General features: G+C 53.0%; 1 protein-coding gene across 7 annotated transcripts in view; it reads left to right on the top strand.

Moving 5' to 3' along the window:
• The window catches only part of LOC122372553 (mucin-19-like), a 38358-nt gene that overhangs the window by 13740 nt on the left and 4667 nt on the right, over positions 1 to 19951 (top strand). For all 7 annotated transcript variants that reach the window (XR_006254889.1, XM_043349852.1, XM_043349855.1 and 4 more), the window contains one exon: positions 18703 to 18842. Coding sequence is in view for 6 of the 7 variants with exons in the window: in XM_043349852.1 (XP_043205787.1) it covers positions 18703 to 18842 (140 nt within the window). In the remaining variant the exon portion in view is untranslated. The remainder of the gene's footprint in view (positions 1 to 18702; positions 18843 to 19951) is intronic.

Genomic DNA, 19951 nt, shown 5'->3' with positions numbered 1-19951 from the left:
GGAGCTGTTGTTTTACCATCGGTCCCAGGCAACTCCAGGGAGCTGCAGTACCCGGCGGCCAAAGCGGCCACCTCGTCGACTCGCAGGTCCTGTGGGATTCCGTGATGCTTCAGTGCTTCACCCACAGAAGCACGGGTATAGCAGTAGGATGTGGGGTTAGGTGTCTGTCCACCTCTTCCTTTTAGGTACAACGTAATGCAGCGCCTGGTCCCGCCGAAGCTCGGTATCGACCGTGACTTATTCATAACTGGCGGATCCAGGAAGCGGTCTTGGACACTGCGGAGGCTTACCCCAAAAAGGTTTCTCCGAATTAATTTAAAAATTCGGATTTCGATTCCTTCCGTACTGCTTGCGTACTGTGAATAACCAACATTTCCTAAGAAAAGCTGTGAAGTTTTCTTTAATTTTCGAAAAGCGATTTCGGGCACTGCCCCGGTTGTGGGGGAAGACATTTGCCCCAAATGCCTTCCCCTGGATCCGCCAGTGGGTTGCCACACCCCGAGCTTAACTAAAAACGTCTTCAAACCCCACCAGAAACCGATGGTAAGGTGAATTCAAATCCAATAACTCATCTTTGTCTGCCAGCCTAAATATACTACACATGGTACGGCACTCGGCCCTGACGCAGCTTTGAGCCGATCGTGACATTTTCGGCTTTCCCGGCCCAAGCTCGATTAGAAACGTTCTCCTTCCCCACCCGATTGCTGATGTCAATTAAAATTCAATACCTCATCTCTGTCTGCCCGCCCATAACCCATTCATTGCACACCGTTCAGCGCCCGGCCCCGCCAGGGCGCTGAACGGTGTGTCCTAGCGCTGAGCAGTTGCCTCCAGCCGCGTCATCCCGAGGCCCCGCGCGGCCCATAACTGAATACATTGCGCGAATAGCCGTGTCGCCCCCCTGAGCCTACTGTGTTTTCACTGGCCCGGCCATGGATGATTCCTTTAAAGACTCATTAATAAGAAAGTTTTGTTATAATTATTCGTTTGATTTTGTTTTAAGTGCCCCTATCCGACCCCAAGGAGTATCTGTTCCATTTCCAGAAACATCATAACTTTTCATGTGTCCACCACGGACGCTGCTCACTGACCCTTTTCCTCGTTCCTAGCGACCCATATTCCGTTTCCACGGACGCAAATCCTGTTTCCAGGATCACCGATCCCGTTTCCAGGGACACCGATCCCGCCTGCGGGGCTCACCGGAAGCGGCGGCCGGCCTGTCAGCGCTCGTGCCCGAGGCCGGTAATCGGACGTCAGGTGCAGATCGTACCCGGGGGAGGGGAGGAAGGGAGGAGGAGGGGCGCTGAGGAGCGGAAATCGGCGCCCGTGCGTTCGGACGGCTGCTCACTGCAGCGAAACGTAAACACAACACGACCGGCGACGGCCGAGACGCGTGCACGGCCCTGGGGCGGTGCGGAGCGGGCGGACGGCCGGACGTGAACCGGGCGGAGGAGAGGTGGTTGGAGACGAAAGTGGTGCATTAGGTATTGAGAGGCATTGAAATTAGGAAGTCTGAAAAAGCGACTCTGGCTGCTTTGGACAATGGACATAGTGAATTTGAATCAGTCTTGGTTGTTACATACCCTTGTCAGGAAGCCAAAACGTCAGGTGTGGTATTAAGATAAATGTTAATGTGCTTTCACGGCAAGCAGGACCTAGGGCTGGTCCTGGACAGAGTGATTGAAGCCAGGCTGAGAAAGTTAGCAGACGATGGAGGTCGAATAAAAACTCTCGGAATCGCTGGGAACCCAGGATGCTATCAATATCAAGCTCCTCCACCTCCCGTCGAAGAATTATCGCCCATTCAACCGTCAGCCTATCGGCTCCACAAAACACGATACAGAAACGTGTGTGCATTCTCCGCAAAACATCTGATCCACACGCCCCTTCAGTCAGCGGTACCGAAACATGATTGACGCCCCGCTTTCATAGCTGAGTTGGTAACCGGCTGGTTAACGATAGTGGTAACTGGTGAGCTACCACTATGGTAAGCTACCAGGCTGAGTCCCAAATTGAGCTCCTGTGACGGAAGTAGCTCTTATCTGAGGAATATCTCGGGGAACGCTAACTTTACGCACTAACTGCTTGCGAGTGCTAAATGCTAGCGCAAGCGCACTGTCAATCAGAGAGAACCCGACAAAGTTGGTGGTGAATGGTTTCGAGTAGTGTCTGCTCTTGCTGGTCGGCGATTTTTTTAAAAGGAAATTTGCACTCTGCTACCTAACTAATTGACATCTGTGCTGTGCACGCTGGTGGTCATTCTATACGCGCTCGCGTTCATGGAGTCACATTTCCATTCCACAAGAGCGGCATGCTTAGATCGAGATATCAGTGGGGCGCATTGAGGTCGCGCATGCCGCCCCGATTTCGCCCGATCGAGGGCCATTCAACTTGTTTTGAATCGATTTGTCTCTGTCATCGATCCCCCGGAAGTCCAGCTGTGCCATCTCTGCCCAGGCAATCATCGAAACGTAAACGGAGAACAATGACGCAAGAGTTACCCATCCCACTTCGCATGGCGTCCTTGTAAACGCCGAGTCCTCACGCTCCTATCTGTTCTCAGGATGTCGGAAAGCCCGCCGAGGACCATTCCCTCGCCCCAGGTTTCCTGATCTCTCCGGTTCAGTCTGCCCAGCCGAGGTCCTCCCGTGCCGCTCTGCCGGGCGCGGCTCGTGCTGCCCCTGGCGGCCACCAGGGCGGCGCTGGCGTCGGCCGCGCCCAGTCAGCTGTCCGTGCGCCAGCTGACGGCACCGGCCGGTCGCTCGCTGCCGGTGCGTCGCGACTGGCGAGCGCCGCCCATCGCGCCACGCCGCGGCGGCGCGCGCCAGTGTTGCGAGGGATCGGCGCGCGACGGTGTGTGTTCGACCGCGCTGGTGTCGGAGGTCTCCAGACCCGGGGATCGGACAGGGACGGACGGCCGGAGGACGTGGTGCCTTGAGCCCTGAGGTCGGCGAGCGGAGACTCGAGGGGAGTGACTGTCGTAAGGAGACTGAGGTAGGCTCAGAGGGTGGTGGGAGGGGTCCTCCAGAAAGGGTAGGTCGCGGTGGGTGAGGGGCGGTCGACGGGCGTGCGATTTCTGCCTAGCAACGGGGTGGATCTGGATAACGTTTATTAGGGGATGTCTAGACAGGTATAGGACAGAGGGATGTCTGGGGAGCGGTAGGGAGGGGAGAGGTTTGTCTGTGGGTGGATCAGGGAGGATAAAGCTATATGGAGGTGTCTGGAAGGGCAGAGTGGTGTCTTGGACAGTTATGAGGACAGAGCGATGTCTATGGGCGGCTTGAGGAGAGAGGGATGTTTTGGAAGTGGCGGAGGACAGAGGGCTGCCTTGGGAGTGGGCAGGAGGACAGATGGAGGTGCGGCCGGTGAGGGGGAGCGGCCCCGGCCGAGGAGGGAGGGGCGGCGGCTGTACCGGTCTCCCGACTGGTCTGGGACTGCCATATGCTAATGAGAAACACTGGGCAGTATCGCTCAGTGTTGGTCACTGAAGTGTGACTGAATCATTCGCGCGAGTGTGAAGAACTTGCGTCCAGTTGTGGAGGGATTTATAAACCGCACACACCTGAGCGGAGGACTTGACTCGTGCATGTCTCAATGCTGGTGATTTCTTGTTCGTCGATCCTGGAGCCCGTCTTTTAGACTGCGCGTTAAACGAGTGGAACGAGTCTTATGCTGGCAGCATACTCCTTCTGTTTCTCAGCTCTTCGTACCCTTCGGGGTCATGGCTAAGGTCGTTTTCAGCTACGCTTGGTGCCCCGCAGTTCCGGCACCAACCGGCACTGTACCGCTGCCCGTGACCGGGGCATTGTTCAGTGACAAACAGTCGGCGACTTTGCGGTTCTCCCTCACCCGGCTGCCCATTTGCATCGTTGCATTAATTCAGCCCGTTCGCTGGCGTTGCAGCGAACCGTTGTTGACAAATGGGCTTTGTTGGTGACTCTTGAAAGGGCGCTTTGCGCAGGCGAGATAATACTCCGTGACGTGACGCACGGGGCCTCGTTTCTCGTCTGTCGGAACTAGCACTATAGTGCCACACATGCCCCAACCGGTTCAGTTGCAGTTATGAATAGCCCTGGAGTTGGGGATTCATGCAAAATCCCCATGGATGTAAAGCTTCAGCTCCGATCAACTGATGATTGCAGGCCCAGGGAAGCGTCTGGGGCAATGGAGCACCAAGGGTGCCCAGCGGTTGGCGGTGTTATTGTAGCTCTCCGCCCCGGGGCGTTGTGTCGGTCGGTTTCTAGGAGCGCCTACCGCGCGGCCCGTGGAGCGTGCCGATCTGTCGATAGTAATGGGTTGTTTGTTACCCGTGGTCACTGGTGTACGGGAGCTCTTAGCGACGCCCCGCCGCCGACCGCCATCGCCAGGTGACCGGGGAAAATGTGGGGCTTCTGATGCGGCTGGACCCCTAGTTTGAAGGTCACTCGGAAGCCCGTTTTCGTCGTATTAGAGCAATTAAGCCTGAAGGGGATTGACGCCTTAGCTATTCCAGGTGTTAAAACATTCGAGCCTCTTCAACTAATAGCTTGCTGACTTTGGATAACCATTTTATGGGCCATGAAAACCACCCGTTATCACCGTGTCCCCTGACGGGCGGGTCCGGAACTCAGGCCATCAGTGGCGGGTCAGCCCGGCCACGCCCGGCGGTGGTTCGGCCGCCACGCCCGGCCGGTCGCCGTGCGCGGGCGTGGCGTGCCCGGCCGTATCGAGCGGCCGCTTTAGCCGGGCCGTGGGACGCGGCACTGGGCGGTTTTTGCGCCCGTTGACCGGGCGACACTGCACGCCGTTGTGTTGGGGCGGCGTCGGTCCGGCGGTGAAGGAATGTGCTCGTCGGCGGCGAATTACTTGGTATGTCGGTGGCGACGGCGTTGGTCTGTCAAGTGTCGGTGGCGACGGCGTCAGGTCGGTGCCGTCGACGGTCCTGTGTCTCTCGGCTGACTGCTGCGCCGACTCAGTGTGACAGTGACCGGTGATTTTTGGGTTGCGCTTGATTAAATTCCAGCTAGCCAGTTGAAATGAAATGTAGCGCAGTTTGGTTTACTCTGACATTTTTAGACGAATGTCACTCCGGTCTGGTAGATTTGCTATATTGTTTCCGATATCTTTGGTAAAGTCACAATGTATTACCAGTAATGGTCCTACGATTACAGGCATTGCACCGCAACTGACCCCACTGTCTACCTACGTTCTCTCTCTCCCCTTCCCAATCCCTCCTTCCCTCCCCGTTCACCTTTTTCTCCACTACCAGGGAGAGGGGGCGGGGTCGCAGCTCACGCGCGCGAGCGTGTCCGGTTATCCGCCACCTGGCCCTCTGTCCTGACCTGGCCACCTGGTCCTCGCTCTGTCCCGCTCTCTGTCCTGAGTCGTCTGGGCTGCCTTGCTGTAATGGGGACGCCTTAGGGGCTGTTCTACACGGCTTTCTGTCACGCTGAGTAGGGCGGGTGCCGTGTGGTGTGGTCGGTCCTCCCCGTCCCGTCCCGCCCCCGTCCCCAGATCGGACGGCTGATGCGACCACCCTTTGCGACAGGCCACACGGCGTGTTATGCATGTCAGAGGAGTGGGCGTGAGCTAGATGGATTAGCCGTTACTCGTATGGGCCTGGCAGGGTTCGCGGTTGTGTGGTCCGAATTCAATGCAGTTGGTATTGATCGGACTGTTTTGCGAGTGGTGTTGGATTAAAGTGTTGTTTTTGTACAACGCACACTTTACTTTCGCGCTTCGTCTTTGAAGCTACCGAAGAATGCCGACGCATGCCCGTCAACTCCCCAACTTTCTGAAGCGGCTTCTGTTTTTACGGTCGGATCAGATCTAACAAAAACGGGACTGGGGCGTTGTTAGTTGATTGAACGGGGCGGGGCGGGTGGAGCGTCTCGTTCCGTCTTTGAAAGGTCTCCTCTCCACCGGTGTGGAACGCTCCCTCGGCTATCTGATCCGTCTCCACCCGAACCCGCATAATACAGCGGAAGGCGCACGTGCCTCCAGACACGCTCCACAAAGCAGCATGGAAATTAATGCCGTTAAGCCGCTCCTTAACCGCCTTGATGTCTCGCATCGCTGCTACTCCCCTTCCGGGGAAGTTCTGCATTGATCTATGGTTACGACTCCCTCAGGGTATGGCGATTCAATCAGATCTTGCCTCAGGCGTCGATTCTCGCTAACGCTGAACGACCTGGCTGCTGAGTGTATCAGGAGCGGCTGCCTGTGTTGCCCGCCAGTCGGCAAATTATGACCGCCCGGCCGAGCTCCACACCCAATTTGAAGTGGTCGTAAAGCACCGCGCCCCGCCGACAGCGGTGACGTCATTTGTGCTGGCTGCTGGGCTGTCTGCTCTCCGTTGGAAATGTTTGAGAGCAGACGGGGAGGGGTAGGCGCACTGTGCACTTGGCTGTTGCTGTGTAGAGCTGGCAACGTGCTTGCATTGCACCGCCTGGAGCTATGTTTCATGTCACCCCTAGTGTATGTTTTACCAGCGCTGGCATTAACTCGCTCTACCACTGGCTGCAGCTGAGCTTAGGTCAGGGGACAGCTCGCTTATCTTGCTTGTTAGATTGAATGCCAGGTGACGCGATGTCCCGAGTCTCTGGCCTAACGTCAGGTCCGGATGACGGTGGAGTCGTAGACAGCCGCCTGACGTGACCTGGTGAGGGAGATGGAACTTGTGGGGAGGAGTGTACCTACTCGTGATATTATCTCCGTCTTTCAACGGACATCTTATCAAAGTTTGAGCCATTGCTTTGTATATCAAAAATGCATGCTGCAAATATTGGATTCTTACGTTTTGTGAAGAGTTTAAAATGCTTTAACTTCAGCTGTTATTTTTGTCACTAAATGAGTCTAGAAACACTTCCTCTCATACTTCATAGCACAAAATGTTTTCTGCACTGATTATCGAGCCCACAACATGCTGCGTCTCGAACTGGGTTGAGGGGCAATTCGGCCGCGCCTACCCTTATTACCAGAGGATCTAGCAGCGAGAGAGTAGAAGGTCCGACGGTTCGGACGGTCAAATCCATTGGCTGAACTGTTGGATGGGCGGCTGAAACTACCTACAGAAGTGATATATCGCCCCGCCAAGGCCGCGTTCGGTATAACTGGATGGTGGTCGATCCACTCTGGTAGGCTGAGAGGATCTGTCTGGTCTCGCTGTTATGCTTGCACGCTTGGTATGTGTGGAGAAGGGAGAGAATTGACGTAAGTAGTAGGAATGTTGCTGCTGAAGTGGCTTAAACGGGTTTCAGTAAAACAGTTCCATGCCAGCCTTGTCTGCGCGAGTCCGCTGCAAATGGATTCGTCGTTTCCACATTCGCGTGGCTCTCAACCCGTTTGCATCATCATCAGCATTGCGCTGTGTTTTGATGCTAGCTGCATGCACGCTATCTATTGTAGTAGCTAAAGCTCGTGGATATGTCGGTTTCGCAGTAGCATGGTTCAGAAATTACGCGCGTGGTCTGTTGGACGTATTTCGAAATATGTTGTTACGGCGGCGTGCATTGTGACGTTGTTTAATTTCTGTTGTTTCTGGTTGGCTCGTACTGGGGAGTAATGCTAAATCACCCATCTTGTTCGGTATGCGTTCGTTTGCTCGAATTTCGGATGTTTGCCGTAAGTCTCTGTCGTGATTTCGTGCTATTTCGTTTCGTGAGGGTTCGTCCATTCGTGCATGTCTTCTTTACCACGCTATCTGTCCACCTCGTTGTCACGCAACACAATCCAGAGCTGGTGTAGTCACGGCCGGTGAGTCCGTACCTGGATATCGTGCCCGTCCATCCATCTCAACATGGCGTACCCATACCGGCAACCTTCACCTTTTCGCCTTTACCCAGCGTGGGGTATCGTGGATCTGCCGGGCGACTGCACTGAATTGACTGATACCCGCCCGGGCGACTGATGACTGCCGAACCGGAACTGACAGCTGGTTTAATGAGATGGGCTGGGTCGTGATTTGTCCGACACGGGCTAGGGTCACACGGCTCTGTGGTGGGGGTCGGAATTAATTAACCAACCGGGATACGCCTTAATTATCTACCCTGTGTGGCCGATCATGCGGAACGCGACATGTGTTCTTGTTCCCTTGAGTGAGTCTGATACCGGTTCTGGTATCTATGTTACGTTAAGCACATCCTCGCGGACCTACTGACCGTTTAACGTTCTTCCCATACACCTGGGGACACAGTGTGGACCGTATATACTCACGTGGATGTATTCAGGCGTTTGTGGACAGTGGAGATGTATTGACCTGAGTCCGGATGTTATTCCTCACTTTGGGATTATGCATTTATGCATTGTATTCGCCAGAAGATTATGCCGCTCTGGATTCCGCTCAAACCTGTATATTGTGTCCGACAACTGGGGCGAAAAGGGAAAATTCAGTTTACCATGCGGACAATGGAGAGGGCCTTACACGCTATCGGCTCGGCTAATTTTAGTATGTCACGCGAGGGCGGAGGCAGGGCTAGGCGGCATCTGCGTGCGGTTCACTGCATCGAGCGACGTCGGGTGGTCCTCTGTTCACCACTGCCAAGTGTTCCCGCGGCCGCCCCCACTATCGTTCCCCACCTGTGACTCCTGTTTGCAGGTGGTATTGTTTGGGCCGCCCAGGTGTAACGCCCACCCGGCCCCTGCTGCTCTCACAATGCGCAGTGCGCACCGTCAGGGGGTCTGGCGATCGGGCGAGGCTCATTATATTTGGGATCAGCTGTGGCTAAAGAACATCATTGATCCTTTGGTTTGAAGGTCTATACTCCTTGTGTTTGAAGAGTTGCGAAACTGCAAAGAAATGGGACGAGTATATGCAGATTGCAGATATCATGTAGTTTTAGCAAGCACTACACTATTGTCCAATATCTTTTGGGAATCGGAACTCGGATCTGGAAGATATTACCCTCTTACACTTCTTTTTTCGTCCTTCCCGAGACTAGCTTTTGTTCATCTAGTTGTTTTATGAAGTCCCGAATTATGAATTATGAAGTTACGAATTATGAAGTCCCGTGTTTCTCAACCATATCGGTTACGTGAATTCTGAAAATGTCATGATCGGTGTCCACATCTGTTTCATTCCTCGTTTTTGATTCATGCATTTCACATCTATCACTGTGGTCGTCCTCACCTTACCATTGCAATGCGAGCGGCGATGCTGTACGCTGCAAAACCCACATTGACGTTACAGCGTTCCTGCAATTTTGCACCACCGTAGAGTAGTGTGTCGGGCTGTGACATCGATGACATGTGGACCGGTTAGTGGTTAGACGACATACCATAGCCGCCTCGGATACCGACGACGCTTCCGACCCGGTCCCGCGCTGACTGGTGTAAAGCTACAGTGCGGAACAGGAAAGCGGCGTGTGTTTTAGCGGTGACATCGTTGAGTCGGATGTTGGGTCGGATGTAGTGAGATTCGAGCGGAATGCTGACAGACAGCAGAGACTGGTAAATTGAGAGCGGTGCAGGCGATGTGTTTGGTTTGTTTTGTAGGTTCCTCCTAGATCACGAGATAACTGGTACGGTCCGTGAGGATGAGCGCTCCTGACTTCTGCCTGTTTGGCTCTTGGTTAAAGACCTGCTAGTTGAGTATTGTTTCGAACATACCGTAGCATCGTCCAGCTGCCCTTCTGAATTTGAATTTCGAAGTTCTCTGACCTCCGCGGAGTGGCGTCCGAACGCTCGCCGCTCTCGCCTATACGCCCCCGCCCAAGTGGGCTCCGATGATGGATCGGAAGCCCGCACTGATGCTCGCCCGGCTGGGGGCGGCGGTGGTGGCGGTCGGCGGTGGTGGCAGGGCCGGTGGAATGCAGGGAGCTCCCACCCTGACCGCTGGTGTACGCTGTTCGCACGTTTACCTAGACGGAGCTGTGTGAGCGGACTGTTTGCCTTCCGCGGCTCGCTGAGGTCTGTTTGAGGTTCGTCAGGTTTGAGGAGGAGGGAGGAAGACACGTGGAACTCAGCCTCGCAGGAATCATGTGTCGGTGCGAGGTTACAGTACAATACTTATCTACGGGTTTGGTTTAGCTCAAGGGAAAGCGGTCCTCTCGTCAACAAAATGGCAGTGTTTTGCATTGCTATCGTGGTCATATATTCTTCAATTGAAGGACACGTTTATTAGTGCGCACACGAATTACGTATCTCGCGTAGTTCATGAATGAAAAGTGACTGCATCAACTTGGAGGCACACGATAGTAGATCTCTTATATAATTGACGGCGCTGTTTGTGGATTCGTCGGCCACGACCACAGAGAAAGGAATCTGATATCCTAACATTTGTGTGGCCCGTGCCTTTGCTGGCCTAATCATGACTGGCCGGGCGGGGTGGCAAAGCTGTGCGTTGTCTGGTGCGTGTTGATTGAGAGGTTGTTGATGGTGGTTATGTATGGGTAGGAAAGGAGACCATTCTGTTTGAAGGAAACAATGGTTATGTTATTGCGTAAATGGACGAAAGTTTCCTGACCTTGGGTGTTGAAGGGTGGGCTATTCCTGACCTTGGGTGTTGAAGGGTGGGCTAAGTTCTGATAGATTGTCTATTGGTCAGACAGGAGTGGCCACCGCATTTTATGCGGCCACCGCATTTTATGCGGTGTGGGTGTTGACGGGATACTTTGTAACTGTTCGAAGGATAGGAGACTGCCGTGTCCCACCGGCGTTTTAAGCTGGCTATTACTGGCCAGACGGCAGAAGTCGCTCCGCTGTGTGGGTGGAAGGTCCGACTGGCCTAGTGTAACCAAGCTCACCCCCGCCGTGCGTTTGGGCAGAGTAGGCGAGTCCACCCCGCCGCGCCGCGTGGGTGGAGCGGCCAGCCAGCCGACCGGCTGGTCAGACCGGTCCTGCCCTGCCCAGGTGATCGGGGTGAGTGACCGCAGGCGGTACGTACCGGGGCGCGGTCTGACCTCACAGCGCACTGTGTGCCGTACCAGGACTGACCTGCGTCCGGGACATCCAGGACCCTGTTTCAGTGGATGCCGCTACATGGCGCCACCGGTATTGATGCTTGATAGCGCCGTGCAGTGAAACAGGGCCCAGGATTGTGCGACAATTACAGCTGGTCATCATATGACTCTGGACTGTAGCACTGCCAGTTGGAATGTCTTCTGTCCAGCATGGGGTCCGTAATATGCGGCCTGTAGCCTGGAACGCCACTTTTGTAATCTGGCATACCATTCTTCGGACGATAATTGCATTCTTTCTGGAATATCGCGTTGGGGAGGCATCACAGAATGTCGGCAGGACACCCGATAGCCCGCATTCCACGTGTTAGTCGCGCAAACAGTCTGGGTTATTGCTGTAGGTTCTGGTGACCTGGTGATTCTGGTGTTGACTCTGGTGGTCGGTGGGACGCGCTGATGGCACCAGACGGGCCCCGAGCTGCACTGTCCCGGGACACGGGTTCAGCCACGGTTAGTGGCGGAATGATCCATGTCGTACATTGTCCAACATGGAATGACGCGTCAGCAGACATTGTGGACACTCGACCGTGTTTCCAGTCCACTCCGAGTGAAAGGATTAGGTGCTAATCTTCCTCGATCGGGGTCGCTCGGTTGTAGGTTTTTATTCTATGAAGGAGTTGTCGGATCGAGTTATAGCGGATATTGTCAGTGTTATCCTTTCCGCGGTAGATTATTCGAGTCCTGCAACGGACGATGGCGAAACCATCGGGAAAGTTTGGCGGTGAGGCTCATCGTATTCATATCGAGAGCGTTACTCAGTAAAGCACACGAAAAGGACACTGTTATGACGATCTCACAAATCGCCCTCAGACTCGTCACAGGCACCCTCTGGGGTAGGCACCCTCTGGGGTCCACTGAACACAGCTTGCTGCAGAAGACATGTCTCTGTCGTTCTCAAACTCCATCAGCCACCATGCGCCGTGATATCAGCGCCAGGAAATCCCAGCCCGTGGCGGGGACCGCCGTTAAAAAGGCGGCCGGTTCTGAGGAAGAGACGTTCGGCGTTCCTCCAATGGCCGAGGACAAACCTGCGCCGTACCGCTGCCCGACCGTGTCGCGGCGGTCCGCCATTCACGGGCTCCAAGGACACGCACCCAGACGGGCGACAGACAATGCACTCTTTTCTGCCGCGGCGGCGTGGCGGTGGAGCGCCCCATACCGTCCCCGCCGCGCCTGTGCCGGCCGAGCCCCTCATGAATACCATGACCGGCCTGCCGAGACGCTGACCTCTGGTACCGTCGCGTTGCTGAGCGGACTTTTAAACGCGTGCAGATGCGCCCCCTCCCGCTTCCATCACCACGACCGCTATGACGTGGTCTTCGACGGGCTGGCCATGTTGGCATATGACCCGGACGGGTTATCGGTCCGGCCGTTCCTGTGGTGGGCTCGGTCAGGTCAGCTGGGCGGGGTCGCTGGGGTCACGGAATGTCACATGACCCGGGTGACCCCCAGGCGGAGCGGACGTGGCAGTGGCGACGGTGGCGCCGCTTCCCTGACGGCGGCGGTCTGTGTGTTGCTTCCTTGGTGGTATGTGGTTACGGCTAGGCGGAATGCAGTGTCCAAGTGCTTTCTATGAATTGATGCAGCTAGCAGTTATTGGGCTCCTTGTTGTTTTACTGTGGCTGGCGAGCTTTTATTAAAAGTCTTCTGCTCAAACGGTGCTGGTTACATTCGGATTCCTTTGGCGTTCCACCGCTCCACCGCACACTGGTCGGAAACGCTCCAGCGAGAGGCCAGCGGCCTTTCCGCAAAAGTTTTTTGCTTGCTATTCCACAACTAGTGAAGCAAACTTCATAAAACTTTGCATACCTTCTCTGTCATATGTAAGCTATCATTTGGATGTCAAGCACTAAATATATGACGTGAATCTGTTAAGTTATGACGTCATAATTGAGTATAATACAGGATCTAGCACCACTTTAAGTCAACAAGGGAAATTGGGAGCTGCTATTCGGGCACCGGGAAGGGTTAATGCACTCCTTGCAAGGTCCAATGCTTGACTTTAGCATTGTTGACTTTGCGTGACGTCATTTATGACGTCACTAAGACCATATAAGTTTTTCGTCAATAACTCCTGATCAGATGGAGCTAGAGAGTCGGGAAAGCCACCATTGGACTCAGGAAGACCTGCCGAATAGAATGATATGCAATATGACCTCCTTCAACCATTTTCGTGACCTGAGGGGCTCCGACCTGACCTTGACCCGAGGTTAACACCTTAAGTTGACTTCACCCGAACACCAAGTATAGCATTCAATGCGCCTGAGCTAGACAAACACGATGATGCCAAAATCGCGGCAGTGCGACCATTTTTGGCAAAGTAATTAACCTAAAACCGAGCCCGTGCCTTGTGGCACTTACCTGACCTAAGAGGTCACTGGCTGACCTAAGACCTTAAAATCGGGTAGTAGGGTAACTGTGGGGAAAACGCACCCCTGGGTTAAACGCCTCCCCTAAAAAAATCGTATTTCTTATCGACGGATAGGTGTTTTATCCTGTCTTTCAGAACAGTCAGCTGCTTGTTTACGTAGGTCTCTATTTCCGGTTCTGCGTCTTGAGGAGCAGCGTGGGTAGGTGCTGATGTTGGTTTTGGGTGTTGTTTTTGTTGTTTTTACAGAAGATTCCTAAGATTTTGATGCCCTCTTTATATCACAAAATTTGCTATTGTGCACATCACTAAAAACTGCGCTTTATTGCCATTCTGTTGAATTTATTATGCTACGGCGTTAGTGGCGCGTTTTTTGTCAATATTTTGTTGACCGGAAATGGAGTGGATGGGGAAAGACGCCTACTCGATGCATGGGGCAAGACGCCCCCAGTTTTCTGAAAGGGGGGCGTTTTGCACGGTGGTGAGAGTGCAGGGTAGCGCCCTGTAGGTGGGTGCCGAAAAGGCCTCCCCTTCCTTTTTTGTTGATATATCCTAAACGACTGCAGATATCGTCACCAAACTTTCAGGACTCCTCTGGGCATCTATTTTACACATTGCAACAAAATTGTATTCCAAAGGCTATGATACTGATAGGTTGATCACAAATGACTTCAGAATGACGTCAAGTTCTGCCATGTTCATCATTTTCTGTTGCTGGATGGGGTGGGGGCGCTTTGCACATGGGTGTGGGCGTATTACCCAGGGTGTGGGGCAAAACGCCCTTTTGTAAGGGTATGCGAAAACCTTTTTGGGGGGTTAAATACCACACGCAGGTGTCTTTTCTTGGTCTCAAAGCGTAGTAAAAAGAATGAGCTACATGATGGTGCCCAAAGGTTTGAGTAATCTGTGTTGGGTTGAGTGTCAGAAGGTTTCGCGCTTAATGGGGGCGTTTTTGACCTATTCACCCTACCTAATTTTTGCGTCTTATAACGGCACACAAGCTTGTTTTTTTCCGCGAGGCTCTAGCTCAATTAGAGGCGAAACGGCGAGGGAGTTGTACCGACCCTCCCCGGTCAATATAGAAAACCAATCGGTCCGGCCAGGGTTGAATACCGGAATTGTGATCTAATGTCAAAAGACGGCCCAAGGTAACCCGACGTCAGTGACAGGTGTCCTATATTTGCAGCGTCTTATATTCACGAAAGTTTCAATTTCCACTTTCTTCAGCCGAGTGATGGTTGTCAATAGCAAGGCTCTCTAAATGCAAGCCGTAATCGCCACGCAATGTGTGGAAGGCTTTTGATGTCAATACATACATAAATGCATACATAACACGCGCTTTTCACAAAATTCATAAACTCAAGCGCATCTGTTTTTAATGACCAGTCAACTACGCATGGATGCGTGCAGGCCACACAGGTCAGCGTAAGCCGGGCGCGGCGGCCGAGCCGAAACTGGGGCGGGGCGGGCGGTAGTTGGGTAGGAAGAGCGGCTCCTGCAAATTTTGCGCAAATATGCGCAGTTAGCTTTTATGTTGCCCTGGTGTAAATTTAAATCCTACTTCATCTCACAAAAAATCAGAGTGGAACTAGATGGGACTACCTGTTGTTTCCTTACCTAAACTTTGCAGTTATATTCCAGAATCACTGTAGGAGAGCCTTCATAAAAAGCTATAGTGCATCTTAGTTAGGGATTTAGTATGCCAAAAATTTTGCACTGACCAGTCGGCAACTTCATAACGAACATTTTGATGCATAATATGTGGGATTTCAATATGGTGTCTATCAGCAATAAGACTCTGAATATCCGGCTCAAGAAACCTCTTGCTCCGCGTCAGTTTCCGAGTTCTGGGATACCCCATCTTCGGGGGCTGATTACAGTTATTTTTGGTCACCCGGATTAGTTTTTTTGGCCTAAGTATAATAATTTGATCAATTTCAAATCGATCTATATAAAAATAATCCGAAACTCCGGAATCGCCCGTGGCCTCTCGTGAGGGCGTTTCCGACCAGTGTGCACCGCTCGGGTGCGGTGTCGGAGCATCCAGACAGCGAATAGCGTGGGCGGTCTGGCCTCTGTGACCCTCCGCCAAATGTGGCACGGGTCACGGTCTGGTCTGGAGGCGGGGTAAAGGTCACAGGTCAGTGTCTGTAAGGGCGAATGAACTGCGAACCGCCAACGGAATGCCGTCTAGACAGGCCCTCTGTTTTGTTTTGTACGCTCCTCGCCATGCTATGCACGTCAATGCCTGCGTGACGGCGAGCGACATTGTTCCTGTAATGTTTTCCGTCTGTTGTCAAGGTAACTGTTTCACCCACTGTGTACCGCTAGCAAGTTCAGCTCAGCCGCGGGCTGAACCTACTCAGCACCGCCAAACCCCTCTCAGCGTCTTATAATCCCCTCCATGCCTCGGCCTGCTCCCGTTAATCCCTCTCTCCCCTCCCTCCACTCTCTACACAGCCCAGTCGTGCGCCTTGCGCCGGTTTTGCCCACCACGCGTGTCGTTTTTGTCTCGGATTTTGCCGACTAGCGACGGGGCACGTTAGCAGCACGATGGATGGTTGGATTGTGCTGGGGACAGCCGAGGAGCGAACCCGGCGGCCCGGTGCCCTCTCGGCGTCTCGGCGAGGCTTCCGGTTCACTGGGTAGATGGACTAGGGAGGGGACCAGAACGGTTGGGGTTTGAATTATTGGTGCTCCTGCTGAGCTAGGGGAGCGTGTGATCGGATTTGATGAGACGTGAACGGGACTGTACTGAGGGAGTAGGGTCTGCTCTGATCTTAGACTAGGGCAAAAGGAAGGCGAGTTTGTTCTAAGTAAGTTCCAAGTCATGTGTATTGTGATGCGTTTCCTCTTTTATCATCAATGGCTGGGAAATTTATCATCGCTTCTCGTCTCAGTGCTTATTTACATATGTCAACCCGACCACCATTCGACTTCCGTCTTATCTATGGTCATTATTTTGGCGTTTCTCGGCCAAGCCTGATTCTATTTTATGCCTTCGCTTGCCGCCTGCGCGGCTGCCTTCTATACGGTATTGTACGGCAAGCAGCGCACTGTAGGCCGGCAGCCTGAAAAAGCGCTAGAAATTCCCCCCAAACTGACTGTCCGCAATATGAACAAAATAGGTATCATTTAATCCCAAATTGATCGAAGAATACGATTCCGATGCTAGTTTTGCCCTAAGGTCAAAATTGAGGTTGTCAGTTGTCACCAAACACAAGACAATTTAGACTCTCTATAGGCCACCACATTTACCGATTTTAATGATGAACTTTAGTGGTAATTTATTAGTTGACCAATCGTCGTTTTGAACGAAATTTCCTGTCAGACTAGTTCAGGGCACTGTTGTTCACTGTGCCAACATCATTCTGACATATTGCATCGCTTTTCTGCAAGATAAGCTAGCTGTTTGCAAGCAGCTGCAAGACGCAATTTAAAATCATATCCAATTTTTTTATTAGACTTTTATAAAAACGTTATTTCGAGCGGCTAAAAATGAACATTTCATACTAGCCTATGATTACTCATCTTTTGTTCCATATAGGTGCTTTGCTGCTTTTCGCTGCTACTTTTCGAGATATGCGCCAGTAAACCACATGATGTAGGGGCAATTGTCACCTCGCCGCTCTACTGAAGGCCCGGCGCTCTTTAAAACGCTGGAAGTTGTGAAAAACAAACGCTTTTGATCTAAATGAAATATATGTCCCTGAGCTCAGAATTGATCAACGCACACAATGCTGTCAACATTTCTGGGCCAAACTAAAAAATTCAGTCATTATTAACCCCTAAACACAAGTCAGTGATAATCAACAACAACTTGCTCTTTAGTTAGACTTTTTGAGAAATGTTATTTCGAGCCGTTAAAAATGGCCATGCCATACAAACCACCAATCATCTTTCTGTCATGCCCTACTCGCAATTTTTGCTAATGCCTGCTACTCTTCGAGGTCACGTGACCTCACCATTAAAAGTGGATGGGGAAATAAGGAAACTGTTGTTTTTGCGCATGGAATGATTTCAAACTATCTCAAGCACACGGAATCGTGATTTCGTGCATTCCTTGCAAGATCCGATGCTTTACTTTTGCATTTTTGACCTTCCGTGACGTCATTTATGACGTCACACCGGTCATGCGAAATTATTTGCCAAAAACCAAACCCTACCTTGGGCTTTTTGACTTCACCTCAGAGGTTACCGGTTGACCTGGGACCTTAAAATCGGGTATCAATCGTTCCGCCTTGAAACGGCGCACACGCTTGTTTTTTCCGCGAGGCTCTAACTCCATTAGGGGCGAAACGGCAAAAAGGGGTCGTACCAACCCTCCCCCCTCGGCCGGCCGAGGGGGTGGGGGGTCCGACAATAGGTCCGGCGAGGGTTGAGCAGCCCCACTTCGTTTTTAGCATGTTTGCTTGTCACTGAGATCAACAACTCAATCACAAATAATTTCTAGCACTTTTCCGGACCCCCGGCCCAGTGTGCAGCGGTCGTGCAGCCCCATCTCTCCGCCGCTCCCCCTCTCCCTCCCCCTCCCCACGCCCCCGTGCTGACCACAGGTGAGCCGAGTTGTGAAGGTCACCTCTCCGCCCCCCTCCCCTCCCCCTCCCCGGCGGATGTGGGGTGAATGTCGGTACGTTACCGGCCCGTCGGTCGCCGTTTGATGTCGGAGCTCAGCTAGTGGGGCAGGACGGAGGCTGACCTCAGAACGCAGATATTTTGACGTGGGAGTTGGAAATGATGGTAGGACAATGCAGATTTGTAGTGGAAGGAGGCTGGACCTTTCTCGCTGCTTTTGGTTGATGTGGGGAGGCAAATTTAATCAAAAAGTAAGTGCGCTTGGAGAGATGGAGGATTGGATTGTGGATCCTTTGCGGTTTCGGTCAGGTTTGGGAATCGTGTGGTGAATATATTAAACTGCAGTGCTGCGCAGAATAGGACCTGACGTTTGCACAATGCGTCTGTGGAATTATGTATGTAGCAAGTAGGATGAGGTGGAATAACCAGGTGCTGTCATATCGAGCAACAGGGACCAGATCTTGGCTGGCGAGGAACAGCGTCGCTTCATATCACAGCAAGGCCACTGTTCACTGTTGTCGTCGAGCGTTTATGCCCTGGAAAAGGATTGCTTCCCCCCCCCCCCTAACCCCACCCACGTTAATTATTGAGCATGTTTGACTTCTGTATCACGTATGAGCGGCCTGATGTATTCGCGCAGCTCATGAACCCTCTTATTTAAAATGCTCCGCAACAAGAGGGACTACGGCTTGAATGATGTTCCCTGACCCATATACATTGACGTATCCTAACACTGTGTGTCATGGATTCCAGACGCTGGTCGTCACTCGCTTAAAAGCTTCTTCCCTGTCGCACCATGAGCTGACTTTTTCTTTTGTGTTTCAGTGGATAACGTGCTATCCGAGATCGACGGTCTCCAGGAGGTGGACAGTGACGTAGTGGAAGACGACGACGACGACTCGAGCAGCGAGGAGGACGCCCAGTGGAGCTACGTCGACGTCAGTCCCAGCGGAGCGGTGACCAAGGTCAGAGAGGGCGGCCGTGGGGTCAGGGAGGGCGGGTGTGTGGAGGCAAGGAGGGTGTTGGGTTAGGGAGGTCTCCTGTGGGCTGTGGGGTCAGGGAGGTCGGCTGTTGGACAGGGAGATTGGCTGTGGGGTCAGAGGGGGGTGGCTGTGGGGTCAGGGAGGGCGGGTGTGGGATCAGTGAGGGCGGCCGTGGGGTCAGGGAGGGAGGCTGTGGGGCCAGGGAGGGAGGCTGTGGGGTCAGAGAGGGTGTGTGGGTAAGAGAGGACAGTTTGGGTCAGAGATGTTCGAGCTGCAGAAGGGGTCAGTCAGAGAAAGATGTCAAGTGAAAGGGTAATGCTCATTTCCTACCTACTTGTTGCTGTTGTGCTATCTAGTTGGCTTACAACAAAACACCGACCCCTACCACAGGTAACCGCCACGCTTGCCCGCATCTAATTCTGCAAGTAACCTGTCTATTCTGCTGGTAACCTGTCTACCTCTGAGTCACCCTGTCACGATAAATCTCCACCCGTTTTGGTGGCCGGTCTATGGCTTCGCTCCGTTTACGTCTCTCGGTCGCTCCCCATCCCGGCATCACGCTCTCCGTATTCTATCGCGCTGCTCGTCCCGAGAGACGCGCCTTTTTTGGCGCTCGTGCGCCGCATTCGCCACCCCCGCGGTGCGCCGCGGCTCGGTCAGACATGTCGCTGCTTTGTCCGTGTCTAGCTAGAGCGCGCCCGCCCCCGCTCGGGCCCGGGTGGGGTCGACCCGCTTCTCTCTGCAGGCCTGCACCCTGCCTGTGAACATAGGAGGGTGGTTTTTGCGGTGGACGGTGTCGCTTTTTTTGTGATTGGTCACAGATGTTCTGTTGTGTGTGTGAGAGAGGGGGGAGTGGGTGACGGGGCTTTTTTGGTAGGGGCGGTGATATGAAGGGTGTGGTGATTTGTGTTATAGGGTATTGTATTGTTTGTAGTTATGTGAAGTGTGAAAATCGATAATGGGCTCTTCAAATAAAGTATTTTTGTTCGATATTGGTGGCCCAGTGAAACAGTCATTGTCAGATAATCTGATTGTATCAGGTCATTTACAACTTCGATGTCAATGGCCTTGAGACCACCCAATTTAAATGG

The sequence above is a fragment of the Amphibalanus amphitrite genome, unplaced genomic scaffold, assembly GCF_019059575.1.
Source record: "Amphibalanus amphitrite isolate SeventyFive unplaced genomic scaffold, NRLGWU_Aamphi_draft 001372F_arrow, whole genome shotgun sequence".
Classification (NCBI taxonomy): domain Eukaryota; kingdom Metazoa; phylum Arthropoda; class Thecostraca; order Balanomorpha; family Balanidae; genus Amphibalanus; species Amphibalanus amphitrite.
Note: the sequence above shows the minus strand (reverse complement) of the source record. Positions and strands in the feature narration are given on the sequence as shown.